Source organism: Peromyscus eremicus, chromosome 19 (genome assembly GCF_949786415.1).
Source record: "Peromyscus eremicus chromosome 19, PerEre_H2_v1, whole genome shotgun sequence".
Taxonomy (NCBI): domain Eukaryota; kingdom Metazoa; phylum Chordata; class Mammalia; order Rodentia; family Cricetidae; genus Peromyscus; species Peromyscus eremicus.
Genome location: NC_081435.1, coordinates 9,950,726 through 9,977,870, shown reverse-complemented (window position 1 = coordinate 9,977,870; position 27,145 = coordinate 9,950,726). Strand labels below are relative to the sequence as shown.

Sequence of the window (27,145 nt, the reverse complement as noted above, 5' to 3'; positions counted from 1 at the left end):
CTTGCAGTGGCCGTGGGCCAGAGGCAGTGTGCTTGCAGTGGCTAGGGTCAGGGGCAGTGTGCTTGCAGTGGCTGTGGGCCAGAGGCAGTGTGCTTGCAGTGGCCGTGGGCCAGAGGCAGTGTGCTTGCAATGACTGAGGGCCAGAGGCAGTGTGCTTGCAGTGACTAGGGTCAGAGGCAGTGTGCTTGCAGTGGCTGTAGGCCAGAGGCAGTGTGCTTGCAGTGACTCAGGCCAGAGGCAGTGTGCTTGCAGTGGCTGTGGGTCAGAGGCAGTGTGCTTGCAGTGGCCGTGGGCCAGAGGCAGTGTGCTTGCAGTGGCCGTGGGCCAGAGGCAGTGTGCTTGCAGTGACTCGGGCCAGAGGCAGTGTGCTTGCAGTGGCCGTGGGTCAGAGGCAGTGTGCTTGCAGTGGCCGTGGGCCAGAGGCAGTGTGCTTGCAGTGACTAGGGTCAGAGGCAATGTACTTGCAATGGCTGAGGGCCAGAGGCAGTGTGCTTGCAGTGGCTGTGGGTCAGAGGCAGTGTGCTTGCAGTGGCCGTGGGCCAGAGGCAGTGTGCTTGCAGTGGCCGTGGGTCAGAGGCAGTGTGCTTGCAGTGACTAGGGTCAGAGGCAATGTGCTTGCAATGGCTGAGGGCCAGAGGCAGTGTGCTTGCAGTGGCTGTGGGCCAGAGGCAGTGTGCTTGCAGTGGCCGTGGGCCAGAGGCAGTGTGCTTGCAGTGGCCGTGGGTCAGGGGCATTCAGTTCAACCACAGCTTCAGGGTCATAGCATTTATGATAATCCACAAGTGTCCTTTTGTAGGAAAATGGATATCTGTTTGATAACTGGCTGGTTTTGCTGAAGAGATGTTGGTGGCTTTTGTAACACCTGATTTGATTTGTTTATTCAGATACAGCGGCTCGTCTGTCCTATCAGAATGACCCTTCATTTGGATCCTACGTAGTTCCTATCCGAGTTACGGACAGGCTCGGTCTGTCATCTGTCACTTCACTGAACGTCATTGTCTGTGACTGCATTACTGAAAGCGACTGCACAACCCGCTCGGGAGAAAGGACCGGCTACGCAGACGTGAGACTTGGACCCTGGGCTATTCTGGCTATACTGTTGGGCATAGCCTTGCTGTTTTGTAAGTGCTTTCTTGAGTCCTTCAAAATAATTTTAAGACATAGTCTTAGAATGAACGTTAATACCTATAGGTTGCAGTTTGGACATAGATATATTTCTATTAACAATATATTTAACATATGTATTTCAGATTTTTTACATATATCTATCTTATGTCAGTGAGAATATGCCCTGTGTGATGGTCAGAGAACAATTTTCAGGAGTCTGTGGGACTCTGGGAGGAAACATAGGTCATCCGTGTTGGTGGCATGCACCTTTTCCTACTGAGCCACCACACCAGTTCATGTATTTAATGTATATAATGTTTAAATGTACTTATGTGTATCTATCCTCAGCAGAAGATACAGTTCACTGTAGAAATAGATCATGTGGTATGTGTTTGTAGCATATCTGTTAAGGACACTCATGCATTTACTTACACAATCATACGTTCTTGAAGGTGTTCAACAGACACCTTTTGATGCCTGACTTATTCATATCAGATGCTGTAAACACAGTTGGACATTATGGGTGAGAGACCTAAGGGAGTCCCTTCCTTTCTTTTCTTCTCCAGGTATCCTGTTTACATTAGTCTGCAGTGTTTCCCAGGCAACAAAACAGCAGAAAATTCTTCCAGATGACTTAGCGCAGCAGAACCTAATCGTGTCAAACACCGAGGCTCCTGGAGACGACAAAATTGTAAGCCACTCACCCGTCTTTGTACAGAGGACCGTTAGCCTATAGGACGTGTTCCTTCTAAAACCAGTTTTGTTGTTTGATTTTCTCAACAAACTTCTTTTGGTGTCTAGTAATTTAGCAGCAAATATCACCCATACCAGGCAATCAATAAAATGCATATAGTTCCCACAGATGGGTGGTATTTCATTTGGCCATGCAGTTGCTACTTAATATTGAAAAATCCTTTAGTATGAATTTTTTTTCTGTTCCATGTGTCTCCTGGCTTCCATGTTAGGCCTCTGTTTTGTTTTTTTTTTAAATCTATCTAAATTGCTGTTTATACTTTAAAACATTACTCTTAATTACTCACAGATCACCAGTATAATTTGTTTTTTTTAAACCTGACTCCAGCAATAAAACCTCTACCGACTTTGATCACGGTGGGAAAAGGTTTATTGGATTCTTCCTGACTATCATGTGGGTTAGAAATGAGCCGGAGGCGGGCGGTCTAAAGCAGTACAGAAGCTAGAAGCTGCTGAGGGGCTCTGAGTTCCTAGCCCAGGGTGTGAAGGAAGAACAAGCCACTAACTTCCAAAAAGCCCAACTGATGGCTGGGCAGGAAAGGTCTAGAAGCACAAACACACAAACAACAGAAACAACACAAAAAAACCTAACCATATCTGCGAAAAAGACCGAGGAAAAAAAACTTAAATTATATTGCAGAGTGTAAACACACAACCTGGCAGAGGAAGGGCCAGTGTGTTGGCATTTCTGGTATTGTCCTGCCTGGTTTATTGTTTGATTTATGAGACTGCAAGGATTACACGTTCGTAGTAAATTTTTCTTTGTATTTGAGTTGGGAGGAACTGAGTTTGTTGTTGACTGAGAAAGCTTCTCATTATTCCTGTTTTTTCTCCTACCTGATAAAGGGGAACGGGTTTAACTGAGAAAGTTAATCCCTGTGACACAGCAATGCTGCTTTCAAGGCACTGGAAGACTGTAACGGACCGTGTCCTGTGTGCTAAGGAGTATTTAAAAGTGGAATCCCCATCAAGCATTTTGATTTGCACCTGCAGCTTGTTTCATGTGTTAGACATGGCATCTAGTACAGGGCATGTGCAAGAGGTACTGAGGATTGAAAGGACAGGTGGAAAGAACAGATCCAGTTCGTCCGTGTCTTTGGAAAGATTCCCTTTTGTAATGCTGACCTAAAGCTGAGGTCTCATCTGTACCTGCTCGTCCTTCTTACTGCCCTTTGCTCCTCTGTATATTTAACTGATGTCCGCCATTATCGTTTCAGTATTCCGCCAATGGCTTCACAACTCAAGCTGTGGGAGCTTCTGGGCAGGCAGCTTTTGGCACCTTGGGAGCAGGAGTCAAAAGCGGAGGGCAAGAGACCATTGAGATGGTGAAAGGCGGCCACCAGACCCTAGAGTCCTGCCGGGGGGCTGGGTACCATCACCACACCCTGGATCCCTGCAGAGGAGGACTCGTGGAGGTGGACAGCTACAGACACACTTACTCCGAGTGGCACAACTTCACTCAGCCCCGACTTGGTGAAGTGAGTTCCTGAGCTGTTCCCCAAACTTATGCTGATATCATTTAATTTTACAAAAGGTTCCAACTTAGTGTTTGTGTAGACTGCTACCTTTAGTTAGTGATGGATCGGCTTATTGGAAAGTTACTATTTTTAATTAATTTGGGTTTTAGTTATGTTCAGATTAATGTGGTCATTCACTTTCCTGCATATTTTATTACTCTTTTTTTGTTTTGTTGCTTTTTGGTATTTTGAGACCCAGTTGCCCTGGTTTTCCTGGAACTTGCTCTGTAGATCAGGCTGGCATCAAACTCAGATCTGCCTCCCTCTGCCTCCTGAGTGCTGGGATTAAAGGCACACACCATCACCACCTGATGGCTTTTATTACTAGTTAAGGAAATAATTTTGTGCTATGATTTTGCATCTGACAAATTTTGTTTTAGCAACCCAACCTCTGGCACAAGGCAATACCAATACGTGCCGTCACTTTGCTGTTCAGAAAGAATGGAGCTCATATCAATTTGGGTCCAGTTTACTGAGTGTGTTTTCACTTTTATCATTGTTTAGAAAGAGGGAAGCAATGGCCACTTAAGATGAACACTTGGGGACTTACCGCCACTCAGGACTTTTAGAGGCATGCTAATACTGACTTTATGGTGTGATTTTATGATATAGACCAATCATGTGCATTTTCTACACATAGGAAACCATTAGAGGACACACTCTGATTAAATATTAAACAATGAAAGGTAAATCGAAGCAATTCTTTTTCTGTAAGTACGTTTTGGTGCTTAAAATAATAAAAATAAACTGTGTTGTGCTTTCTCCCCGACAGAAGGTGCAGTTGTGCCATGAGGATGACAACCAACAGCTCGCTCAAGACTACGTCCTCACGTACAACTATGAAGGAAGAGGTTCCGCTGCTGGCTCTGTGGGTTGCTGTAGTGACCAACAGGAAGAAGATGGGCTTGAGTTTTTGGACCATTTGGAGCCCAAATTTAGGACATTAGCAGAAGTATGTGCAAAGAGGTGAAGAACTTTGAACAGGATACCCAAACTAATGGACTTAATACCTTTTCCTCACTGCTTTTAAATATAAACCAGGATTTTAAAAAAAAAAAAGATGTTATATTTGGGGCTTCTCCCACAACCTGCCTTGGTCTGCAGAATGTTCATGGAAACGCACATTTACAGAGAAACTTTGTACATTAGTACACTTGAACTTGAAAACTGTTCTGCATGGGTTTTAATTACTTCTTTTTTACCCAGGTGTCATCTATAGATGGAAACTTTAAGGGAATTTGCATTATTGTTTACATTGGGCATAATGACATCGGCCAACTTATAGTGCAATAAAATTTAATGGATCTGAGTCTACTTATGGACTACTTGACCTATAACCCAATTGGAGACTGTAGAAATGGTTATCTCCAATCAATGGATTAATTGATTGTTCGTATGGTGCTTGGAAACTGTTGTTTTCCCAAACATTCTACACTGTATATACTGTGTCTTACATTTGTGATATTCTTGTAACATGGCCTGGCTTCATAGTGCCAAGGTAGATTGTCAGGCAGCCATTGAGTGTGTGTGCAGTTCCATTCCAGTGGGGTTGCTTTTCGGTTCTATTCTGGGTAAAACCCTACACTGAGTCTACATCTCCTTTGTACTGACTTTGTCAGTTAAATTTAGATTTCAAAACTTCTTTAAATTGTATTTTTTGTTACTCTTAAAAGTTTTTTTCTGTGAAATACCAAATGGTCTACGCCCCCATCCCCTCTCCACTTCTTTTTCTCTTTCTCTCTCCTATCTGATTTTGAAACTTGTACTTGGGTTGAAGAATCCAAAATATTCTTAAAAGTTGTCTTTTCTCATAAAATAGTCTTTCCATGGTATGTAAGATATGCACTGTCAGTTTTCTTAAGGTCAATGTAATAGTAACTTTGTTTTGAAATTTTTGGTAATTGATTCATTTCTGTCCTTAGTGAAGAACTTTTAATTTTTCCATGGAAACTTTAGGACTCTTCCATAATCTATTAGAAGCAACATTCTATATAACAGAAACAATAATGTGGTAGGAAGTAGGATGTGGCTACCTAGTTTAGACTAGCATATTTACGATCTCTGTCTTTAATTCAAGGACACTGGAAGTGGGAAATAGTGATGGTGTGTGAAGTAAGCGTCGCAGCATAAGAATCTCAACTGATCTCTGGGATAACAACTTCATATTTTTTAGATGATATAGCTAGTCACAATTACATGATTGTAAAATTATTTTAAAAAATAGTTTATAATTACAGTTTTTACCAAATACAGAAATGGGCCAAATACTTTAAAAATTTTTAAGAATTTATACGTGAGTAAACTTCATAGCCAACCAAATTCTAGATCAGAAGTCACACTCCCTGCAGTCAGTGAGCTCAGTGCTTACACTAAATGCACGGGTATTCTAGGTGCAACTCGGATGCATGTGATTGTTCACAGTGTGTCTGTCTTGAATTCACCAGGCTGGCTTATAACAATTATTTTTCAGAACAAACATTTGGAAAAATTTGGAATACAACTGTGTTTGCTGTAGAGTCATTACTATTCAGTCAAAAATATTTCTCAGTTATTTTTAATAAATTATGTACAAAATGGTTGTGTGCTAGTGGTGATGATAAAGGGAACTAAGCTACTTTAAGCAGCGAGGTGGGTCTGTTACTCTTGGGTCTCATATGGTGTGAGTGGTTATAACTCAGGGAACCAGCTTCCATTTTCCAGCAGCTGTTATTGAGATCATAGAATTTGTTGGATCCACAGAGATAACTGGTACACTGTTACCAACACTGTAGCTAGAGTTTTCCTGACTGGCCCACAGTCAGAACAAATCTCTCTCACCCGCCAGTCCCACAGCCGCTCGGACCCAACCAAGTAAACACAGAGACTTATATTGCTTACAAACTGTATGGCCATGGCAGGCTTCTTGCTAACTGTTCTTACAGCTTAAATTAATCCATTTTTATAAATCTATACCTTGCCACATGGCTCGTGGCTTACCGGCATCTTCACATGCGGCTTGTCATGGTGGCAGCTGGCAGTGACTCCTTCCACCTTCCTGTTCTCTCAATTCTCTTCTCTGTTAGTCCCGCCTATACTTCCTGCCTGGCCACTGGCAAATCAGTGATTTATTTATTGACCAATCAGCAACACATTTGGCATACAGACCATCCCACAGCACAACACACTCGATATTATTCCTGTGATGCACTGGCTAATTTGCATACTCTGTTATTTATTTTTATCATCTTAAGATAGAAGATAACTTTAGAATTCTTACCTAGTATATTTAAGAGACACTTGAATTAAAAGAAAAATGTGTGTGGTTGTGTCTTAGTTGGGGTTACTCTTGCTATGTTGAAGCACTGTGATCAACAGCAACTTGGGGAGGAAAGGGTTTATTTGACTAACATAGATGAATTTTTAAAAAGGGGAACAGGGTTAAGAATAAAAGTCATATAAAATGGTCTACCTAAACTTACCCCTAATAATAATAAATGCTTTTAAATATATCATATATATATATATATATATATATATATATATATATATATATATATATAGAGAGAGAGAGAGAGAGAGAGAGAGAGAGAGAGAGAGAGCCCCTTTTATACCAATAGTAATCAATTAAGAAAATGGGGCAATGGAGGCTGCTTTGAGTAGACATTTGCCATTTGAGAATGTGTATTTTCATAATGATCAATTATGACTGAATCTCATATGTGCAGTTGTTTAGAACACATCTGCAAACATTGAAGCATCTGCACAGGACTGCCTAGTTGGTCATGCTGTTGACATTCCAGGTTCAGGCAGATGGACAGAAGAATATCCACTTCTTATATGGTTGATAATTCTGAAGCCCTCTGAATTAAAACTTTACCTGGAAGGCCCTTCCTCAGCTGCTCTCCCACCTGTCCTGCCAGACATTAGCAATGGATTACTGCAAGTCCGTGGTTCTTTCTAGTCAGCACAGCAATCCACAGTACACAGGCTCCAGAGTGGTTTCCCTGAAAATCCCATTGTTATCCTTACTGGGCACAGGCTTTGAGGTGCCATTTAAACTCTCTAGGCCTACTTTCCTACCTTATGTTGAGAGGGGAGAAGAGAGCTCAGAAGGACTTCGGGCAAGGATGAGTCCATTCATGAAGACTTGTTGCAGAATTGCACTAAGTGCATCTGGACAGCTGTTGCTGATGCTGCAGATGCATGGGGGAGTCATCACAGCTGCAGTCTCCATTCTGTTGCTGTCTGCCACCTGCCCCTGTCCATCTATCCCAGAAGCATAACCAGCATCTTACCTGGGATGGACTTTGGGACTTCATGGCTCAGACTTGTTTCTACATCTCACTCTTGAAGTCACAGAGGCTCTGTTTTACTCATTTATAGCCCAGGAATCAGAGTGATAAGTCTTGAGACCACTGAAAAGGAAGGGAAGCTTCTTAATTAGCCATCATTGTATCAGGAGGCAAAATTTTAGGGACTTTTCCCAGAGAAATGGATGTGACACATCTTCCCAAGGAGAAAACCAATGGTGCTCTGTTGTCAGTGAGTTTAATTATTTCTTTTTTTTTTTTCTTTTTAAGACAGGATCTCATTATATAGCCCAGGCTAGCCTCAAACTCATGATCCTCCTGCCTCAGCCTACCAGGGAGGTTCAGTGAAGTTTTATTTGGGGTTTCTCTCTAACCATTTTCTACTGCTGTAGTTTTCTTGTTTAAATTTCTCATCTTGATGTGAGCTTTTTAAGAATATTCTTTGATTTATAATATAAATTATATCATTTCCCCCTTCCCTTTCCTCCCACCAAATTCTTCCATGTAGCCCTTCTTGCTCTCTTTCAAATTCATGGCCTCTTTTTTCTTTGTTACTGGATGCATATATGTATTTGTATATACATACTTATTGCTAAATATAACCTACTCAGTCTGCATACTGTATAATGTTATTTGTATGTGTTTTTGCAGGGCTGACCACTTGGTATGCTCTTCCAGGGGGAAGACTTTCTCTCACGCTCAGCGTTCCTTAGTTGCTGTAGTTCTTTGTGTATGTCTGAAGCCTCCTGGACTCCTTCTCTGTCCCCCATCCACTTTACTACGTCTGTTGTCCTTGTTCAGCTCATGTCTAGACAGTCATGCTGGTGAGACTTTATGGGCGTGGCTTCTGACAGTACCGGGAAACACAGCCTCACAGTTAACTCACCGACCTTCTGACTCTTATAATCTGCCTATCCCCTCTTTTGTAATGTTCCCTGAGCCTTAGGTGAGGGAGTTGTTTTGTAGATGTATCCACTTGGGGCTGGGCTCCACAACTCTGTTTTTTGATTTGATTGTGGTTTTCTGTTGCAAAGAGAAGTTTTGTTGATAAGGGGTGAAGATTATGCTTATCTGTGGGTATGAGGACAAGGGTTTAGATTGTTGACAGGTATTCTGCTGGTTTAGTAAAGTGGTGGTTTTACATTCTCCTCCAAGATCCGTAACTTCCATGGCTCTTGATAGTTGTCTAGCTTTCCAGTACCAGGCATATTGTCCTTCCTGTTTGGTGGATCTTAAGTTCAATGAGAGAGCTGTTGGTTGCCATTCAGGCATGTGTGCCACTACGGCATCCTTAGGGTGATCATGCCATGCTGGTTGCTGATTCATAGGTAATCATGGGTAGGTAGGACTGTTGGTTGCTTTCCTCCTTTGTAAGCCTGCATGGTCCCTTCCGGTACCAAGAAAGCTAGTCCTCAAGGAGTCAGGTCAGTGACCTCCAGGCTCTATTTCTGAAGTGCATGGTGCCTTCAGCAATAGGGACTTACTGTCTTCCTCTGGGGGACAACCAAGGACAATAGCAATAGCCTCTAAAGTTTTGGGAGTCTCTTGGACAGCCCTCAACCAGTAACACAAACAGGCTTCTCGTACCTGGGTGTTGGGTTTTTGCTCTATGGTCTTTGGCTCTTGGAGGGAGCATTGTTAACCCAGGTGAGAAAATTCACTTAAGCTATGTATGTATATTTATACTCAGACCTAGATGTAATACCTTTTTTTAGGAAGATAGTTAATGTATGATTTCTTAGGACTTTTTGAGATGTCTTTACTGTTATTTTACTCTCCTCCCTCCTCCTTCTGTATGTATCTCCCACCCTGCCCTAATTAGAGCCCCCTCCTTTTCTCCACTTCCCTGATCAGATCACTTTTACCCTGCTATTCCTTATCCTCTGTTGCTTCCCCAACCCCCTGCTCTAGTAATAGTCCCCTTTTTACTTTCCTGGTTTTGACAGTTACTCCAAGATTTGAGTTTTTAATCTTTGTTCTGATCCTCTCATGTAAAATCTGACTCTGATTGTAGCCTTCTTTATTAGTCTCCGTTTCTACCCCCTTTTCTTGGCCCCAAATAAAAATTCCTTTTGGTGTTATTTTCCATTGTGGGGGCTTGACTTTGGAGCCTTTTACATGTAAGGCAAGTGCATACCACCGACCTACAGTTTTAGCCCCAAGCCAATGTCTGGTCCAGCCATTGTTGTGACTTCTGGAGTAAAATGTTCTTTCCTCCTGTGCCCTTGGAGTCTCTTTAAGCAATAGTGCCCTAAGAGAAGAGTGGATGTCTAGGAGCTTATAGGATGTGAGTTATCCTGATAACACTCTAACACTCTTCATTGTAAAAAAGAGAAATGCATTTTGCTACCCTATCAGATGAGGTCTTCCCAAGCTTCTTATGTCCACTGTGTCCTTCCAGTTACATAGGCTTGAAAGTAGGAACCTTTGATTCCTCAGTTTCCTGCCCAGCACATCTTATTTGTTGCTTGCATTGTCAAACTTTCTGAGAATTTTTAAAACAATCTCATCCATGAAAGCATTTGATGACTTCCTTGTGCAGTCATCCATGACCTTTTATAATGTGCACACAAGGACTGCACCCCATGAAAGAGGACATGATGAATCAGCTCCTCAACCCTCCCACATCCCCTCCTGCAGGTCAGGACATGCAGGGTATGGAAAGGGTATGGGCTAAAGCCTGTAAAAACCCATATGATGCCTAGAATATGGTAAACACTCAACGCATGTGAAACAACTCTAAACAGTACAAGCAAGCAGGTGTTGTAGTCGGAGAGGGTATATACTTCTCTCTCCAATTCTTAAAGAAATACATACATATATACATACACAGACAGACATATATATATATATATATATATATTATTTTTAATTATGTGGAGTGTATGTGGGAGGGTGAAGTATGTGTGAGTGCAGGTGTCTTTGAAGACCACGGGAGGGCTTCAGATTCCAGGGTACTGTAGTTACAGATGGAGGTGTACTTCACTTTTCTGGTCCTGGAAACTGAACAGCTGCTGAGCTTTCTCTCCAGCACCCCTGGCCTCAGCTACAGTCTTTTCACTAATACCTACTCATTCAAGCCCTCACAGCATGTCAATAACTAGAGTGTGAGTGTATGGCTCTCACCTTCTCTAACCCTTTTTCCAATTGTCATTGGAGAGCAGACAAGGTCATAGCATTTCTCCCATGTGTCTCCAGCTTACTGTGGGTCTGAGACATAGACTCACACTGAGCTACTGATCTCTGTACTTTATATGATCTCTACTGTGTAAGTATGTTTGTGCAATTATCCCAGGTCAGAGGTGTTAAGCTCATCATGTGCGGACAGCGATGCCACAAACCCATCTTGCTCATGGAAGGCTCAAACTTGGCTCACTCACTGTCCATTTCTTCCTTTGTAAAAACAGGACTCTGGGGCTGGAGAGATGGCTCAGGAGTTCAGAGCACTGGCTGCTCTTCCAGAGGTCCTGAATTCAATTCCCAGCACCCACATGATGGCTCACAACCATCTATAATGAGATCTGGTGCCTTCTTCTGGTGTACAGGCATACTATATATGTGGTAAATAAATAAATCTTTAAAAAAAAAAACAACAGGACTCTGATGATTTGTGGTTCAAATATCATCTCCTCCAAAAAGGAAGACATCTGCATGTCTAGAGCACAGTACTATAGCTTTCACTTGTAGATTTGTACATATGTGTGTATATGTGTTTCTTACCATGGGAGAAAATCATGAAGAACAGAATGGCGTTCACATTTTTATGTCCTTATAATTTTGCTATCAGCACATTTTAATGAGATCAAGTTGTATTGTCTAAGTCAAAAAGGGCCAACACATTAAAAATTACACATTAGAGGTTCAATTTGCTCATTGCTTTCTCTTGGCATAGACTGTTTTTGGACAGACATAATGCATGCACTATTCTTCCCTCATATAGGGACATTAAATAAACAAAACCAAAACATTTGCATTTGCCATTCAGCACAGGAAAGAGACACACTGGGGTTTGGGATTCCCATCCTGCTTCTGTGTTGTGTGGTGTGGGTGGCAGAGCAGGACTTCTAAGCAGTGTGACTGAGTATGGTGGCTTCCAGTCACCTCCACTCCCATCTCCATTAATCACGTAAATCACATCATCGAGCTGTGACACACAGGGATCTTGCCGGCCTTCTAAGCCGCTGGAAAGTGTTGATGGGTGAAAGGATAAGAGAAGGAGTTCATAATGGTTAGGTACCTGACCAAGACTGGCTGTGATGACTTAAAATGCTTTGTCCCCTTTACACTGAAACCCATTTATCAACATGAGAATTACATCTGAGACTATCTCTACTGTCACACATTCCAACATGCTAGTGGGTTTTTTGTTTTTTTAAACTGAAGCATCACCTCCTGGAGAAATACAACTAAGAAGTCGTTGTGTTGAAAAATTCATGAACCAGGACCAGAGTCACCTCTTCTCCCTCCCGCTGCCCGTCTCCACGAGGGAACTTCCCTACAGCCACCTCACTTAGAGTCTAGACAAAACATTTGTCTCTTAATAAGGGACCCAAAAGAAAGCAACTCAGAGGACAATTCTGAAATTTTTTTGTTTTTGTTTTTGTTTTTTCGAGACAGGGTTTCTCTGTGTAGCTTTGCGCCTCTCCTGGAACTCACTTGGTAGCCCAGTCTGGCCTCGAACTCACAGAGATCCACCTGGCTCTGCCTCCCGAGTGCTGGGATTAAAGGCGTGCGCCACCACCGCCCGGCCAATTCTGAAAAATTTGATGAGGAAAAAAAATCAACATTTGAGGAGCAAGATGGCTTGGGAGGGGAGGCAATAGACCACCCTACCCCCTAAAGCCTTCCCCTGCAGCGCCTGGGTATGCACTCCACACGGGCCCCTGAAAAACATAAAAAGAAGTGACAGGAACCTATGGTTTTGCTGCAACTGTTGTCAAGACCAGCTACAAAGTGAATCGCTGGGATGCCTCCCCATAATGAAGGCTAATGCAGAAGAGGATGACGACCCCCTATGGCAACCCCTTCACTTTAAACCGCTCAAAGAAATAAAAGAGGCTACATCTGCCTGTGGGCCGACTTTTCCATACACACTTACTCTTGTGGAAAGTTTAGCTTCCCAATGGATGACCCCATATGATTGGTTTCAGGTGGCTAAAGCTTGTTTAGCAAGAGGCACTTACTTATTCAATTCAGAAGGCTGAATATGAGGAATTGGTTCATGAGGTATTGTCTAAAATATCTAACAGAAAGAAAGGAAAAAAGGAACTCACATATGATATGATTATGGGTGCTGGAGAATGGCTTGAGATAAAGCTCTAGAAAAAAAGGCAGCGTTGGAGGCAGCTTCATTAGCAGTTGGAGGCATTTGCCCACAGCCGATGCTAACATCAAGGGGCTTGCTAATGTACAACAGAGACCAAAGGAGCCATTTGTAGAATTTATTGCTAGACTAACGCAGGCTGTGGAGAGAGTGGTGCCTAGCCCTGAAGCAAGAGATATAATCCTGAAACAACTGGCTTTTGAAAATGCTTCTCCTACTTGTCAATCTCTACTGAGGACAATAAAGAAATCTGGGAGCATTTCTGATTACATTAAAGCATGTGCTGAGGTTTCTCCCTCTTATCTTCAAGGTGTAGCCATAGCAGATGCATCACAAGGACAGACAACTACTCAATTTTTTGTTAAACAAGAAAAAGAAATGCCTAATCAAGGAGTTATGACACTGAAATGCTGTTTATATGGAAAACTGGACATATCAGAAATCTGTCCCCTTTAAAAAAAAAAAAAAGGAACAATATAAGCTCAAATGCCTCAGCTTTAAGTCAAAACACAAACTGAAAAATGCCTTCTACACCATGTCCCCATTGCCAAAAAGGTTATCATTGGAAAAGGGACTGTTGGTCCTGCTTCCATAAGAATCTCAGTCCTCTGACTGATGCTAATGCCCCTTCTGTCAGCACAGGACCCCTGGCTAACCAGGGAAGCTTCAGAGGGGCTTGACTCCAGGCCCCCTGAATAATAGGGGCAACTCAACAACCCCAGACAAACAACCCCTTCCTCAATGGAGGATTATCCAACAATTATAAAGAGCAGCTCCCAGAAGCATGGGGCTGGACTTGTGCTCCTCCACCGCTGTAGTATTAACCTCTGACTCACCTCTCCAATGATTTGCCTCAATATGGAGGTCTATGACCACCCCCGCCCCAAGGAAATGATGGGTTTGATTATAGGCCATAGCTCCTCCGTACAGGGTATTAATGTGGTTCCAGGAGAAATTGGTCCTGGTTTTACTAGAGAAATCAATATTATTGTGTAGTCCCCACAAAAACAGTTCAGATTCATTCAGGTCAGCATATAGCACAGCTGCTGCAGCTCCAGTATCAGGTTACAGGCAGTCCGAGTCTAAAACTCTGAGGGGTGCTGCTGGGTTTGGATCCAGTGACCTGGCATTCTGGGTTCAGGAAGTCAAGGACTCAAGACCAACTAAAACTCTTAAAGTTCAAGGAAGAAAGGATAACTGGTTTGTTAGACACTGGAGTGGATGCATTTCTGGGAAGGACTAGCTGGCAAACTGACAAATCTATATAACTCCCTCCACACTTATGAGGATAGGTCAGGCATCTAATGTTGCCCGGAATTCAGAAATATTACGTTCGTCTGATGACAAAAGTCACGGAACTTTCTGCCCGTGTGTCATCTCCACCCTACACCTCACCCTATGGGGGAGAGATGTGCTACAAAAGATGGGTGTGCTGCTGATCTCTTCTAATGAACTAGTATCAGCACAAATGTTATAGATGGGATTTAACCCTGGCAAGGGCTTGGGTAAACAAGCCCAGGGCAGAATAGAGTACATTATTCCAAAGATTAAAAATGACAGATCCAGTTTAAGATATCAAAATTTATCACAGGGGCCACTGTTCCTTTAGCTGCCCATCCCATTACTTGGAAGTCTGATTGCTCCTATCTGGGTGGAACAGTGGTTTTTAACCCATGAAAAGATTCAAGCATCTACTTGTCTCGTGGAAGAGAAACTTCAAAAGGGTCACACTGAGCCTTCCACCAGCCCTTGGAACACTCCAATATTTGTTATTAAGAAAAAAAATTGGGCAAATGGAGAGAGTCACAAGATCTTAGAAAATTAAATGAAATTCATGAAGCCCACGGGATCTTTACAACCCAGGTGGCCACCGCCATTTGCCATCCCTAAAGGCCATAATGTAATTGTTCTAGACATACAAGACTGTTTTTTTACTATACTATTGCATCCCCAAGATGGTCAGCGCTTTGCCTTTAGCCTGCCTTCACCTAATTTTCAGAGACCTTATCAGAGATATCAATGGAAAACTTTACCTCAAGAGAGCAGGACAAGTCCGACTTCATGTCAGAAGTTTGTAGATGTAGCCCTCTTGCAAGTTCGTAAACAGTACTCTGATGTTTACCTTGTTCATTATGTGGATGACATATTGATTTCTCGTGCTGAGAGAGCTTATGTACAGAAGGCATTACAATTCCTGGTTCAACAGTTAACTTTATATGGGCTTCAGGTGGCCCCTGAAAAAATTCAAATTCAGCCTCCTTTTTCCTGTTTGGGACGTGTTATTCACACAGATTTTGTTCCTCCACAACCTTTCTAATTATGGATGGACCATTTAAAAACCTTAAATGATTTTCAGAAACTGCTTGGAGATGTTAATTGGATTAGCTCCTATTTAGATATGCCCACAACTAAATTTAAACCTTCATTCAATATTCTCTGAGGTGACCCTAACCCTAGGTCACCACAAAAGTTAACAACAGAAGCTGAAACTTCCTTGGCTCTTAAAGAAGAAAAACTTAAATTCTCAGACTTCTTCATACAGATTATACTAGCCAATGGAGTCTTGTTTTGCTACCCACTGAATATACTCCTACTGCCTGTTTATAGCAGAAAGGACCACTAGAATGGTTACATTTGCCAGCAACCCATAGAAAAATTGTAACTGCTTATACCTATCTGGTTGCCTCATTATCAGGTAGAGGAAGAAAAAGGAGTAAAGAATTGTTTAGGCAAGATGTCCACAATGTAGTTATCCCTTACACAGCTGAGCAACATAATCTTTTGTCTTATGAGTCTGTAGAATGGCAAATTGCTCAATTAGGGTATACAGGTACTTTTCATAGCAATTGCCTGATCATTATTTGTTAAAAATTCATATTGCAACATCCTGTTGTATTTCCTTATAGAACTAAATCAGCTCCATTTCTTCCTCCAGCAGCCTTGTCTTTACTGATGGTTCAGCCTCAGGTCTAGCTGCATTGATTATTGATGGCCATAAAGAATCCTTCCCTACACAGGAAACCTCCCAGAGAGTGGAGTTAATACCAGTAATTACTGTCTTTGAAAGACTTACAGACAAAACTTTTAATTTGTACACTGACTCTCAATAAGTGGTCAGATTGTTTCCCCATATAGAAACGGCACCATTACCTACCCTCTAGCTTTTCTACTATTTTAAGTTTGTTCTCAAAACTGCAGATTTTAATTCAATCCAGAATTTATCCCTTTTTTTGTGGGCTTTGTTAGAGCACACACCATGCTTCCTGGTCCTTTATGTGAAAGAAATCGTATGACTGATTCTTTCACAAGAATTTTAGCCTATTCCACAGAAGCAGCTAAAAAGAACCACACCCTGCACCATCAGAATGCAGCAACACTCCGCTTCCAATTCAACTTCCTCGTGAAGCTGCCTGGGCCATTGTGTGTCATTGTCCTGCTTGTCCCACAGCCATACACTCTCTTCCTGGGAGAGTGAACCCATGAGACTTATGTCCTTGTGACTTACAGCAAATGTTACTCATATCCCTTCCTTTGGAAGGCTAGCCTTTGTTCACGTGTGTGTGGATACATATTCTCATGTTATCTGTGCTTCTGACTGCTCTGGAGAGGCTTTTAAAGATGTAATACAACACTTGTTTTATTGCTTTTCTATACTAAGAATGCCTAGAGCTTTAAGAATGGACAATGATCCTGTGTACACTTCCAAGGCTTTCAAAAAATATTTGCCACTCCACAGGCATCCTTTATAATCCCCAGGGTCAAGCTATTATGGAGAGAGCTCACCATAACTTCAAAATTCATATATCTAAATTACAACATGGGAATTTTAAATACTCATCACCCCATAATAATCTTAATCATGCTCTGTATATAATCAACAATATGAATATCTCTGAGGACAATATGAGTTCCTTCCTCAGATACTTTTCCACAAAAATTATTCCCAAACCTTTAGTTAAATGGAAGGATCTCCTGACTCGTCTTTGGAAAGGATCAGATGTACTATTATCATCAGGAAGAGAGTATGCTTGTATATTTCCACAGGATGCTGACCTCCATTGTGGGTTCCAGAGCAGTTGGTTGGACCCTATGGCTGGCCTGCTGCAGATCAGACACGTCCAAAGCTTACAGCAGCGACAAGAAAGCGAAAACTTCCACCTTTACAGCTCCCTCCCTGCCCACCCCAGCTGATGATGTCTCCAAGCACTGCCTCTGATGAAGAAGCTGAGCGCCCACAACTAACTTCAGATGCCCTGGCTTTCCTGATGGATGGTCTCCAAATCATCAGCCCCATCCCTGCCACCCACCATGGTCTGCTGCTTCTGTATGCAGCGGTTCAGCTCCTTCTTGGGGGCAGGTTAAACGCCTGACATCTGAGGCTGCTCAGATTTTAGTGAATCAGGGGAAAGCTTCAAGCCCTGAAAATCACTTCCTGGTAATGCTGGCTGAGCTTACTCTTCGGGTATTTTGTTTCATTCCCTCTGCTCTTGCTCAAGACACCTATTGGGCTTACGTCCTTGGACCCCCTCTTTTCCACCCAGCCATGTAGGATTCTGAGGAAATAAAGCTTGTCACTAATGATTCCTCTTTAATGGGAGGAGAGGGATCTAGTTCATACACTCTCACTTAGCCAAACACTTTGACTTCCAGGGACATTCAGACAGTCTCCCTTCGTGCTTTTTTGCTTCTACCACTACTCCTATAACAGGATGTCTGCCTCTGAGATGTAGAACACTTAAAGCTAGTCAGTCTAATCATAATATCTGGTCATTAATATAACTTCTCCTATAGATTGGCATCAGCCAGCTGGACTCGTTCCTGATTCCACATTACCCCCTAAGAAATTTCCAGCTTGTAATCCTAAACTATCAAATCATACTTGGGACAACGTGAAACCTGTTATTGGCCATCCTAAATGGACACAATGTGTATTCCCTAAAACAGAAGTTAGCCATGAGTTACCTTTTGTCCTTATAATATTGCCTTTATGAAAATACATGATTGGTCTTACACCTCTTTAGAACCCATTGCAAATCAATGGATGACATTTGGCTGGGCCAGTCCCACTAATGTGGCCCTGCCCTCTCATTCCCCCAAATTTCAAACTCAGTTGTACCATTTGATAGCTGCCTTTAATCATGTCAATCTTAAATTTCCTGCACAACTTAATTATAATTCCTTTGATATACAGGCTTGTGTTATGTCTCCTGTTGGTATCCTATATTCAGGGGAGACAGGAATTATGAACATCATTGCAAATGGAGAGAAATAGCTTTCTTGCCCAGTTACCGTGGGAGTGGACTCCATAGATGGTCAGAGTTGAAAGAGATGCCCAGCCTCAGCCTTGAATAAAAGTTACAAGGTCCTCTCTTTGTTCTGAAACCACGCATAGGGTAGAAGATGTGTTTTTAGATATGAAACGCCTTTCCTGTCAGTCAGCCTTTTGACAAAAGTACTGATGAGAATCAATGCTGTTTGCTTCCCCTTTTCTTTCTGCAGATTGCCAGGGTTACTGACACACTTTCAGGGGCAGCTGCACTCTCCCAGTTGGAGAAAGCAGCACTTTTTCGTGTTTTGCTTTTTGCATTTTACTGGTCACAAAACAATAGCTTATAAATGTTAGTTATACTTAAGAAAATGTAGAATAGTATATGATTTCTTTCCCTTCTTAGAATTCCCAATGGTTTGGCTCTCCCCCTTTGTAACCCCTGTAGCTGCCCCTTTAAGGGATAAGATTACTTTCACAACTGTATCTACTGCTGGCCATGAATCAAAAAGCTGACAAGCAACTGCTATGTGTGACTCTAATCGTATCTACAAAGAATGCTTTGTGACACTGAGAAACTGCCTTGTAAATCCTTTGAATTGCCAAAGTTTGCTAGTGTGTGTGTGTGTGTGTGTGTGTGTGTGTGTGTGTGTGTGAGAGAGAGAGAGAGAGAGAGAGAGAGAGAGAGAGAGAGAGAGAGAGAGAGAGACTGTGTGTAGACATAGAAGTTGATATAGGGCACTTCTCTGCACTCTCCACCTATTCCTTTGAAGTAGTATCAATCTTTCTGAATCTGGGGCTCATATATTCTTAGCTAGGGTCACATCCAGTAAGCGCCAGTGGTCCTCCTGTCTCTACCCATTTCAGAGCTGGGGTTATAGGTGTGCACAGGATACTTAGTTTGTTGCATGGATCCTGGGATTAGGATTCCAGAGGTCATATAAACACTTTTAACTGCTGAGTCATCTCTCTAGTCTTCCCTTGGGTCATGGGGATGCTTTAAAGTTCAAGTATCAGTAGTAGTGACTTAACCACTGAGATTATGTATTATTTGGGGGTTTACGAAACAAGTAACTTACAAAATGTAAAAAACAAACACTGTAAGCCCAACACTTGGTTGAGACAGAAAAATTGTCCTAGTAAATAAATGAATAAATAAGCCACTGAAAATTTTTATGTACTTATTTATGTAAGTGCCTTAAAGAAAATGCTAGTAATACCAAAATCAAAGCACATTTGTTAGAAAAATGCTCCAGTTTCAGTAAATGAAGCATCTTAGAGGATAAGCTCATTTTCCATGGCTCCCACACATTACACAGATGTAAACTGGTGGCACAGTAGTGTGATTGGAAAGAACATGGACAAGACTACATAGTAAGCACTCTACAAAAGGAAGTGCTTAGCCCCGGGTCTGCTGCTAGGCAGTACAATGTACACACATTAGGCTGAGTGTGCGCCAAAGACAAAGAGGGCTGCCAGGTCTTCAGACATGGGTTACACCTGGTGGAACAGATGACTGCCGAGTAGGTGGCAACTATTTGGTGGCCTTGTGGAGGAGGTTGTGCTTGGAAGGTGGCAGGTAATCCTTATTGGATGATCATGTTGGTCCTGACTTGCACCAAAAAACATGAACGGGCCTAAGAAACATGGATGGGGTTATAGGCAGAGCCACAGCTTTGCAGTGTAAAATCCCCATGGGAAGGAGGAAATTAGAAATTTCCAAGAACCAAGGACTTGAAAAAACTTTTAGAGAATGAGAAACTAAGCAAGCCCAACCTGAAAGGATCTGAAACAGTTGATATATTTGTCAAACATCCCTTCTGTACATGGGACTTCCTGAGGAAACCAGGAAACAGAGGTGGCATTTCCCATTGGGGCAACATAGACAGGATATCAGTATCCCCTGGACCACAGCAGTAATCCTGAAGGACTTGGAGTTAGCTGGTGGGTTTCCACATTATCACTCTCTGTATCTCCCTTTCTGTAAAAGGTGTTTCCTTGGTATAGTTAGTGACTTTGTGGCTGCTGATTTAACTTTAATGAAACATTGAGGCCTTTAGTGGAACCCAAGGGCCAACCTCAATTAAATGTGATCTGTAAAAAATCATAAAGCTATGATGCTTTACTTTAACTGATGATCCAGAACCACCTGGGAAGGTCTTAGTAAGTCACTGTCTACTTTGGGTTGGCTTGTCAAGGAGGTCTGAATTTAATTGATATGGGAAGACCATATGGGTAGCATCAGTCCCTAGGCAGGGGGTCCTGAACTATGTAAAAATGGAAGAACTAAGCTAAGCACAGGCAAGCAAGTGAGCATGTGCATTAACTAAAGCTATTTGGGGCCCTGCATCAAAGAGCCTTCTCCCAGAGTCCAAGGAAGATGCTACAACCATCAAAGAAATCTACTTATCTGAAGGCATAAGAATACATCTATTCACACTGTTCTCTTTTAGTCCATCTCTTTATTGATCTAAGTAAACTACTCTAAATCTACTGCTTCTTTTCAGCTCTCACTCTTGCCTGACTATCCTTACATTTCTAACAGGAGTCTTGTTGCAATCCTGAGAAAAGTTTCAAAACCCTCAAGGTCATAGCTCATTCCTAGAATAGATGATAAGGAGCAGAGCCATTACCATGGTAACGCAAGGTTCCAAGGTCTTAGAACCAGAGGCAGGCGATGCAATGCCCAGTGTGACAAACTCTGAGGCATAGCTTTGGTCAGCAGACTTGACAAGGGAAGAATTGACAGGCTTTTCTTGGGGTGTTTTGTGTTAGTACCTTGGTAGGACACCTGTGACTCTGACCTTCTGCATAACTGTAAAGTTTTAAATGTATGATCTATTTACAAAGGCCTTAAGTCTAGTTTGAACTTGCTCTGAGGTAAAAATGAGATAAATGTGTGCAGTTTGTGTTAGTCTGAAGAGAGATTACTATTTTCCGTGTTAGTCTGAGCAAAAGGAACAAAGCAGGCTTTAAGTGTCTACAGTCTCATGGGACAATGGATCTGGCCATGAAGCATATCCTAGTATATTTTCTTTCTTTCTTTTTTTTGAGCTGAGGATTGAACCCAGGGCCTTGTGCTTGCTAGGCAAGCGTTCTACCACTGAGCTAAATCCCCAACCCCTATATTTTCTATATATCAAAATGATACAGCTAAATAAAAAGTTATCTTTCTGACTTTCCACAGATATGTGTCCAAAAGATTGAGATGTAATCATGAGATTACATATATACATTTTATGAAAATGCATGGTAATGGGTAGATATTATAGCTGTTATTGCACAAGAAGTCTACAACAAGAAACAGCCAGTTCATTCAAAAGGCAATAACTCTAACATGCCTTGTATGATGGCTTGGTCCTCTACTAGAACCCTTGGTTCTGATAGGATGACCTTTTAACACTAGTTGTCATCTGCTGTATACTCCCATGGCCTTTTGCTACCAGCAGCTCTCAATAGTGTATGCATTTCTCTTTGCTCCTTTCTCTTGTAATGTGACTGACAGTCTGTCTTGACTTCCTCACACTGATGCACTGTAACCTGGTATTGAAAGCTGAAGCAAACCCCTTTCTCTCCCCAGCTGCTGTTTGTCAGGGTATTTTTATTACAAGAGCAAAAATTAATCTAGGACAAAATCCAAAAGTTTTATGAACATGATGGGGTCAGCAGATTTCTGTCTTCTCTAGTGAGGAAAGGTAGAAACATAGATATTTCATTACAAAGCTCCAGCTAACAATTCTGCATCTTATCAACAAAGAAATCCTGGCTCTTCCCATGGGTTGGGTAGGGGTAGGGGTGGAGCCACACCCAGAGTCCAAAGAGTTGGTATCTACTGAAACCATATATCAGAAATAGTACAGGTTGTCTCATGAGGAAGACAGTGTTGGCTATCTCTTTCAATATCCATTTCTCATTTTTTCCAAGTAAAAGAATATGAACTAATGGTCATTATTTCTCATTATTAGCATAGTCTTATAGAAGTCTCATTATGTGTCCCAGGCTGGCCTTGAAGTGATCTTCACACTCTATGTGCTTGAGTGCTGGGATGACAGGTGTGTACTACCATGCTTGGCTAAGCAATCATTTCTAACTATGTTGATCTATCTCTTATCTCACATAAAGCTTTTATATAGTCATCAGTCAGTTCAAACTCCTTGTTGCATAACACACTTCACACAAACTTTGTGAGAATAAAGATCATAATACTAATACATCTGTGTAATACAAATATTGCTAAAGCTTTCTGTATGGCTTAGTGATCTCTCGTAAACCTCCCAAACAACAAATTATAGAACAATAAAAAATTCTGGATAATTTCCTAGAGACTAGAGCAGGATTTAACTTGCAAGTATTGCTTCATTTTCTACTATTATAATTAGGTATTCTGTTTCTCCCAAGAAAGGCATTAGTAATTTAAACCTTGCCAAGACCTTTTTAGTTTAAAATACAAATGAAGAAAACAATATTATCATTTTGGCTTTGGTTGGCAGATTAATTTATATTTAAAGACTTCTTTAAGAGATTGGAATAGCAATAAAATTCTACATTTTATCTCAGCATCTTTTGCTCTCCCTTCCTTTCTTTCTTTTCCTTTATAACAAGGACTCATGTATCCCAGGCTGACCTTGAACTCTCTATGTAGTGGAGAATGACATTAAATATCTGTTTCTCTGCCTCTACCTCTTGAACACTGTGCCATTGCAGTTGTATAGCCCCAGGTTAAGAACTGAACCCAGGAGCTCCTGAATGCTAAGTAAGAGCTCTACTAAATGACCTACATCGTCCCAATTCAATTTTACCATTTTTAAATCCTCAGTGTATTTTAGGTAAATCACATAACCCCTTCTTGGAGCATATATTTCTTCAGTGTGATGAAGATTCAAGGTTAGCAAGGTGGCTTAGAGGTTAGAGGTGCTTGCCACTAAGCCTGATGACCTGAGTTCAGACCCCTGGAATCGTATGGTGGAAGAAGAGAGGCTTGAGCTGTGTTTTGACTTTCACATCTGTATTGTGGCATGAACATGTCTGTATATACACACATATTTACACTAAATAAATAAATAAATATAAATAAGGATTTAGATCAGACTAAATATAAGGTTACTTTCAAGTGCTGTTTTCTATACGGCCATGCTAATTAAATATGGAAGACAGCATTTAAATACTGTCTTAATAAAATATTGATTTTCTATCATCCTCCTGCTCAAGGACACCATACTTCAAGCATCCATGGTATGTGTGTGGTTGTGTGCTCAGTGCAGGTCAGGGTTACTGGGTAGCTTTAGTGTGTTAGTTTCACACCTAAAAGAGCTGACAAGGTAAATGACCAGACATGACCCTGAGGCTTGTGTTCAGGACTCTTTGGACTCCTGCTGTACCATCTGTCTGGGTATTCTCCCAAGCTCAGTTACTTGGGAAGTCCCCTTTTACTTTCACAGTGAGTTACCAAATGCTTTATTAAAAAATCATTTTTTTTAGTCTCTTGTAGTTTGGACAAAATTCTCTCCTTGACTCCTAGTGTTTTCATAGGAAATTTTAAATTGCTATAAAGTGTAATATGCTATTTATTCATTTTCCTTAAAGATGTTAAGAGAAATAACAGCAAAATAAGCCTCCCTTCCATAGAGAGGGAGCAGTTCCGTATTAAAACTCATAGTACTCAAGATGGAACAGAGATCAGACATTTATGCCTCGTGGCTGGGTTATCTATCACCTATACCATACGTCTAATTTAGTTAGAGTCCCACTGGCATCTCGCTGCCTCTCTTCTTCCCAGAGTCCTCTCTGTTCCCTAAAATTCCATCCAACCTCTTCTTGTCTAGCTATCTATATTGGGGCATTCCTCACTTATTAAATTTATCGACAGCTGTGTCTTTACATGTTAAGTTCTGTGAGAAGTCCCATAAAAGACCACCAGTCACATATGCAGTTAGAAAGAGTGTTTAATAAAAAAAAAGAATCCAGCATGCTGGGGTCAAACCATCTGACAAAGTGACAAAATGGTGACCCCGAGAAGAGCTCATAGGCACCTTTTAAGCAGGATTAGGGGAATTCCAGCTGTGGTTAAATATACTTTGAAGTGATTAGGTATAAACTCTTACTGGTACAGGAATCATTTTATGATTGGCTCATGACATCTGGTCAGCAATGGTGGTTGCAGGGTCAGGGGTCTGTTTGACTGAAAATAGCAAGAACAGTTCCTGCTTGTGACCAGGTAGGACCCTGATAGGCTACCAGACTGGACATACTTCCTGAGGGTCTGATTGAAACCTAATATGAGTCAACATAGGATAGTGGGGTAATACGGGCAGAGGTCTATGAAAAACAGCCCCTGGAAAAAATAAAACAAAACCAAAAACACCTGGCCTTGTTAAGTTCAGTCCTGTTATAAGAGGAGACAGCTGCTTCATTACATAGGCAATTTATCTGCTTCAATAGGTGTTCAGATTCCTTCAATTCCAAAGACCTTTTTTGTCATATTTCTTCATCTGTTCTGTTATTATACTTCTAATAACCTCATCAAAATTCAAATTTCAACTACAATAGTGAACACATTCTCTTGGTTGTTTAAGTCTCTTATTCTAGTATTCCCAGCACAATCAAAAGACTAGAAAACAATGCTACTTCCTTGTATACTTATTCATCTCAATATTTCCTTTATTTATCATTTTAAATGTATTTGTTCATTGCTTAGTCTGTTGTCCCACACCCCTTACCTCCTGTTTTCATCTCTCTTCCCTCACAATCTGCTTAAGAACTTTGTTATCGGACAAACCCATTTGCTACCCACATTATGACTTTTACTTGAGGTCTGGAACAGAGACCTGGTAGAGCTGTAACTGTATGTTTGGTTTTGGTTTTTCAAGAGAGGGTTTTGCTGTTTAGCCCTGGCTGTCCTGGAACTCATTCTGTAGACCAGGCTGGCCTCGAACTAAGAGAGCTGCTTGTCTCTGCCTCCCAAGTGCTGGGATTAAAGGTGTGTGCCACTACTGGATTTGTAACTTTGTACTGTTACCTAAGTTCAAGGTTACAAATGCCGAGAGAGAAAACTTAACTTGAGAGGAGGTGATATCAATTATCAATGTATTAGAAGACAATGAAGAGGAATAATGTATTAGAATGGTATAGTATCCATTGTTCATGAAGCTTTTGTTCCAGATTATATATACTAATTACACAACAGTAGAGTATTTATTTGCTTATTTATCTATTATTTGTAATATTAAGGACTAAATCCACTGCCTTGTGTATTGTAGACAAACATTCTGCTTCTGAGTCACATACCCATCCCTGGAAACAATGTTTTAAAGTAGATTAAAGTCAACAACTCAAAACACCGAACTTGTCAATGATTTACTTCACATCTAGTCTGTCTTCAAATCTGTATCCCACTTTTTAAAACTCACATTTAACTTCAGTTATGAACCAGAAGCAGAAGAGAACTCCATGTTCCCATCGCCATCTACACCGAACCTGCCAGCATCTCTCCATGTACTCTGACTAGCACCCTTACAATGACCTCTCTCTGCATCCTTTGATGCAATGCCTCTGTTACTATGCTGGTTTCCTATGACCTTTGCCTCCTCAAGAACTCTGTCCCTCAAAATTCTGCCTCTTACACTATCACTTATTCACTCTGGCCTGCATGGTTTCTAACAATAAAGAGAAGAGATTAGTAAAAAAGTACATCTCGAGTACAGAGCAGCTAACATGCAACATTTCCTGTTGTAGAAATGGCATGCCTCTTAATTATCTTTGTTCTTACCTGAATAAGAAATTGCTATTCTCATTTTTTTCCTGCCAAAACTGTTAATGAAGGTGGAAGTGTATTCTTTCCTCTTTGATCCTCTAGAAGAAACTCTGCCTTATTGAAAACCTCAATAGCAAACCAATGAAATGCTAATGCAGATGACTTAGTGAATTTGGGTGCAGACTTCTGACATGAAACAGTAAACATTAATGTGTGTCATTTTAAGCCTGTGAACTTGGAGGTTTTCTTTTTTTTAAGATCATGCATGTCTGAAGTACATTCCATCTGTGTCTCAAAGGATATATTAGTTAGTTTCCTCATTGCTATGACCCAATACTTGAGAAAATGGAATTTGAGGGAGTCAAGATTAACTTTGGCTCAAGATTTACTTTGGCTCATGATTTAGGGGTCCAGTTCATCACAGTAACAGGAGGGTGAAGCTGATGGTCACATCTGGGCAGATGAGACAGGCAAAGAGGAATTCTAGGGCTCATCTGGCTTTCTCCTTTTCTCCTTTATATTCAGTCCAAGACCCCAGCTCTTGAGATGGCCAAAGCCTTCAGAGTGTCTTCTTCCTTCAACTAATCCTCTCTGGAAACACCCTTGTAGACACACACAATGGCATGTCTCCTCAATTACACCTCATTAGGTATTTTTTATTCTAATCAAGTTGACAATCAAAATTAACCATTGAGGAGTAACCATAACAGGGTAGATTAAGCCCACATTGCACTGATCAGCCCAGGAACACACCCTTTGTTAACAATACATTTTCTCTCTCTGCCTGTGCCTCTGGGCTTACCTCTAGACGGACTAGTTTCTCTCACATCCACATTGCTGGTTCATCTTTCAAGAGACCCAATGGAACAGAAGGGAGCAGTGACCTGAGAAAGATCAGCTATGTCCCTATTTCCTTATTTCCTCATTCAGTCTGTCTTTGATTCACTACTATTGTGCTCTTACCATCACCAGACCAATGAATCTGAATTTCTAGCTCTAATCTTACTTGATTTACCAAATGCCCACTCTCGTAGTTAATCCCTTCCTTCTGGCTGACAAACTGTCCTCTCTGCTTATGGGACACACATCCACAGGCCGTTACTCCTGTGTCTTAGTCTAGAAGAAGCCATTGCCTACTCC

General features: G+C 41.5%; 1 protein-coding gene across 2 annotated transcripts in view; it reads left to right on the top strand.

The window, feature by feature from the left end:
* Positions 1-5,919, top strand: part of LOC131895612 (desmocollin-2) — a 37,703-nt gene extending 31,784 nt beyond the window's left edge. The window contains exons 13-17 of one of the 2 annotated variants that reach the window (XM_059246109.1): positions 885-1,121; positions 1,674-1,798; positions 3,078-3,338; positions 4,018-4,063; positions 4,150-4,250. In XM_059246109.1, the coding sequence (XP_059102092.1) occupies positions 885-1,121; positions 1,674-1,798; positions 3,078-3,338; positions 4,018-4,053 (659 nt within the window). In that variant the 3' untranslated portion in view covers positions 4,054-4,063; positions 4,150-4,250. Of the gene's footprint in view, positions 1-884; positions 1,122-1,673; positions 1,799-3,077; positions 3,339-4,017; positions 4,064-4,149 lie in introns of both variants that reach the window. The other variant, XM_059246108.1, reaches the window with a different exon arrangement.
* Positions 5,920-27,145: the final 21,226 nt, after the last annotated feature.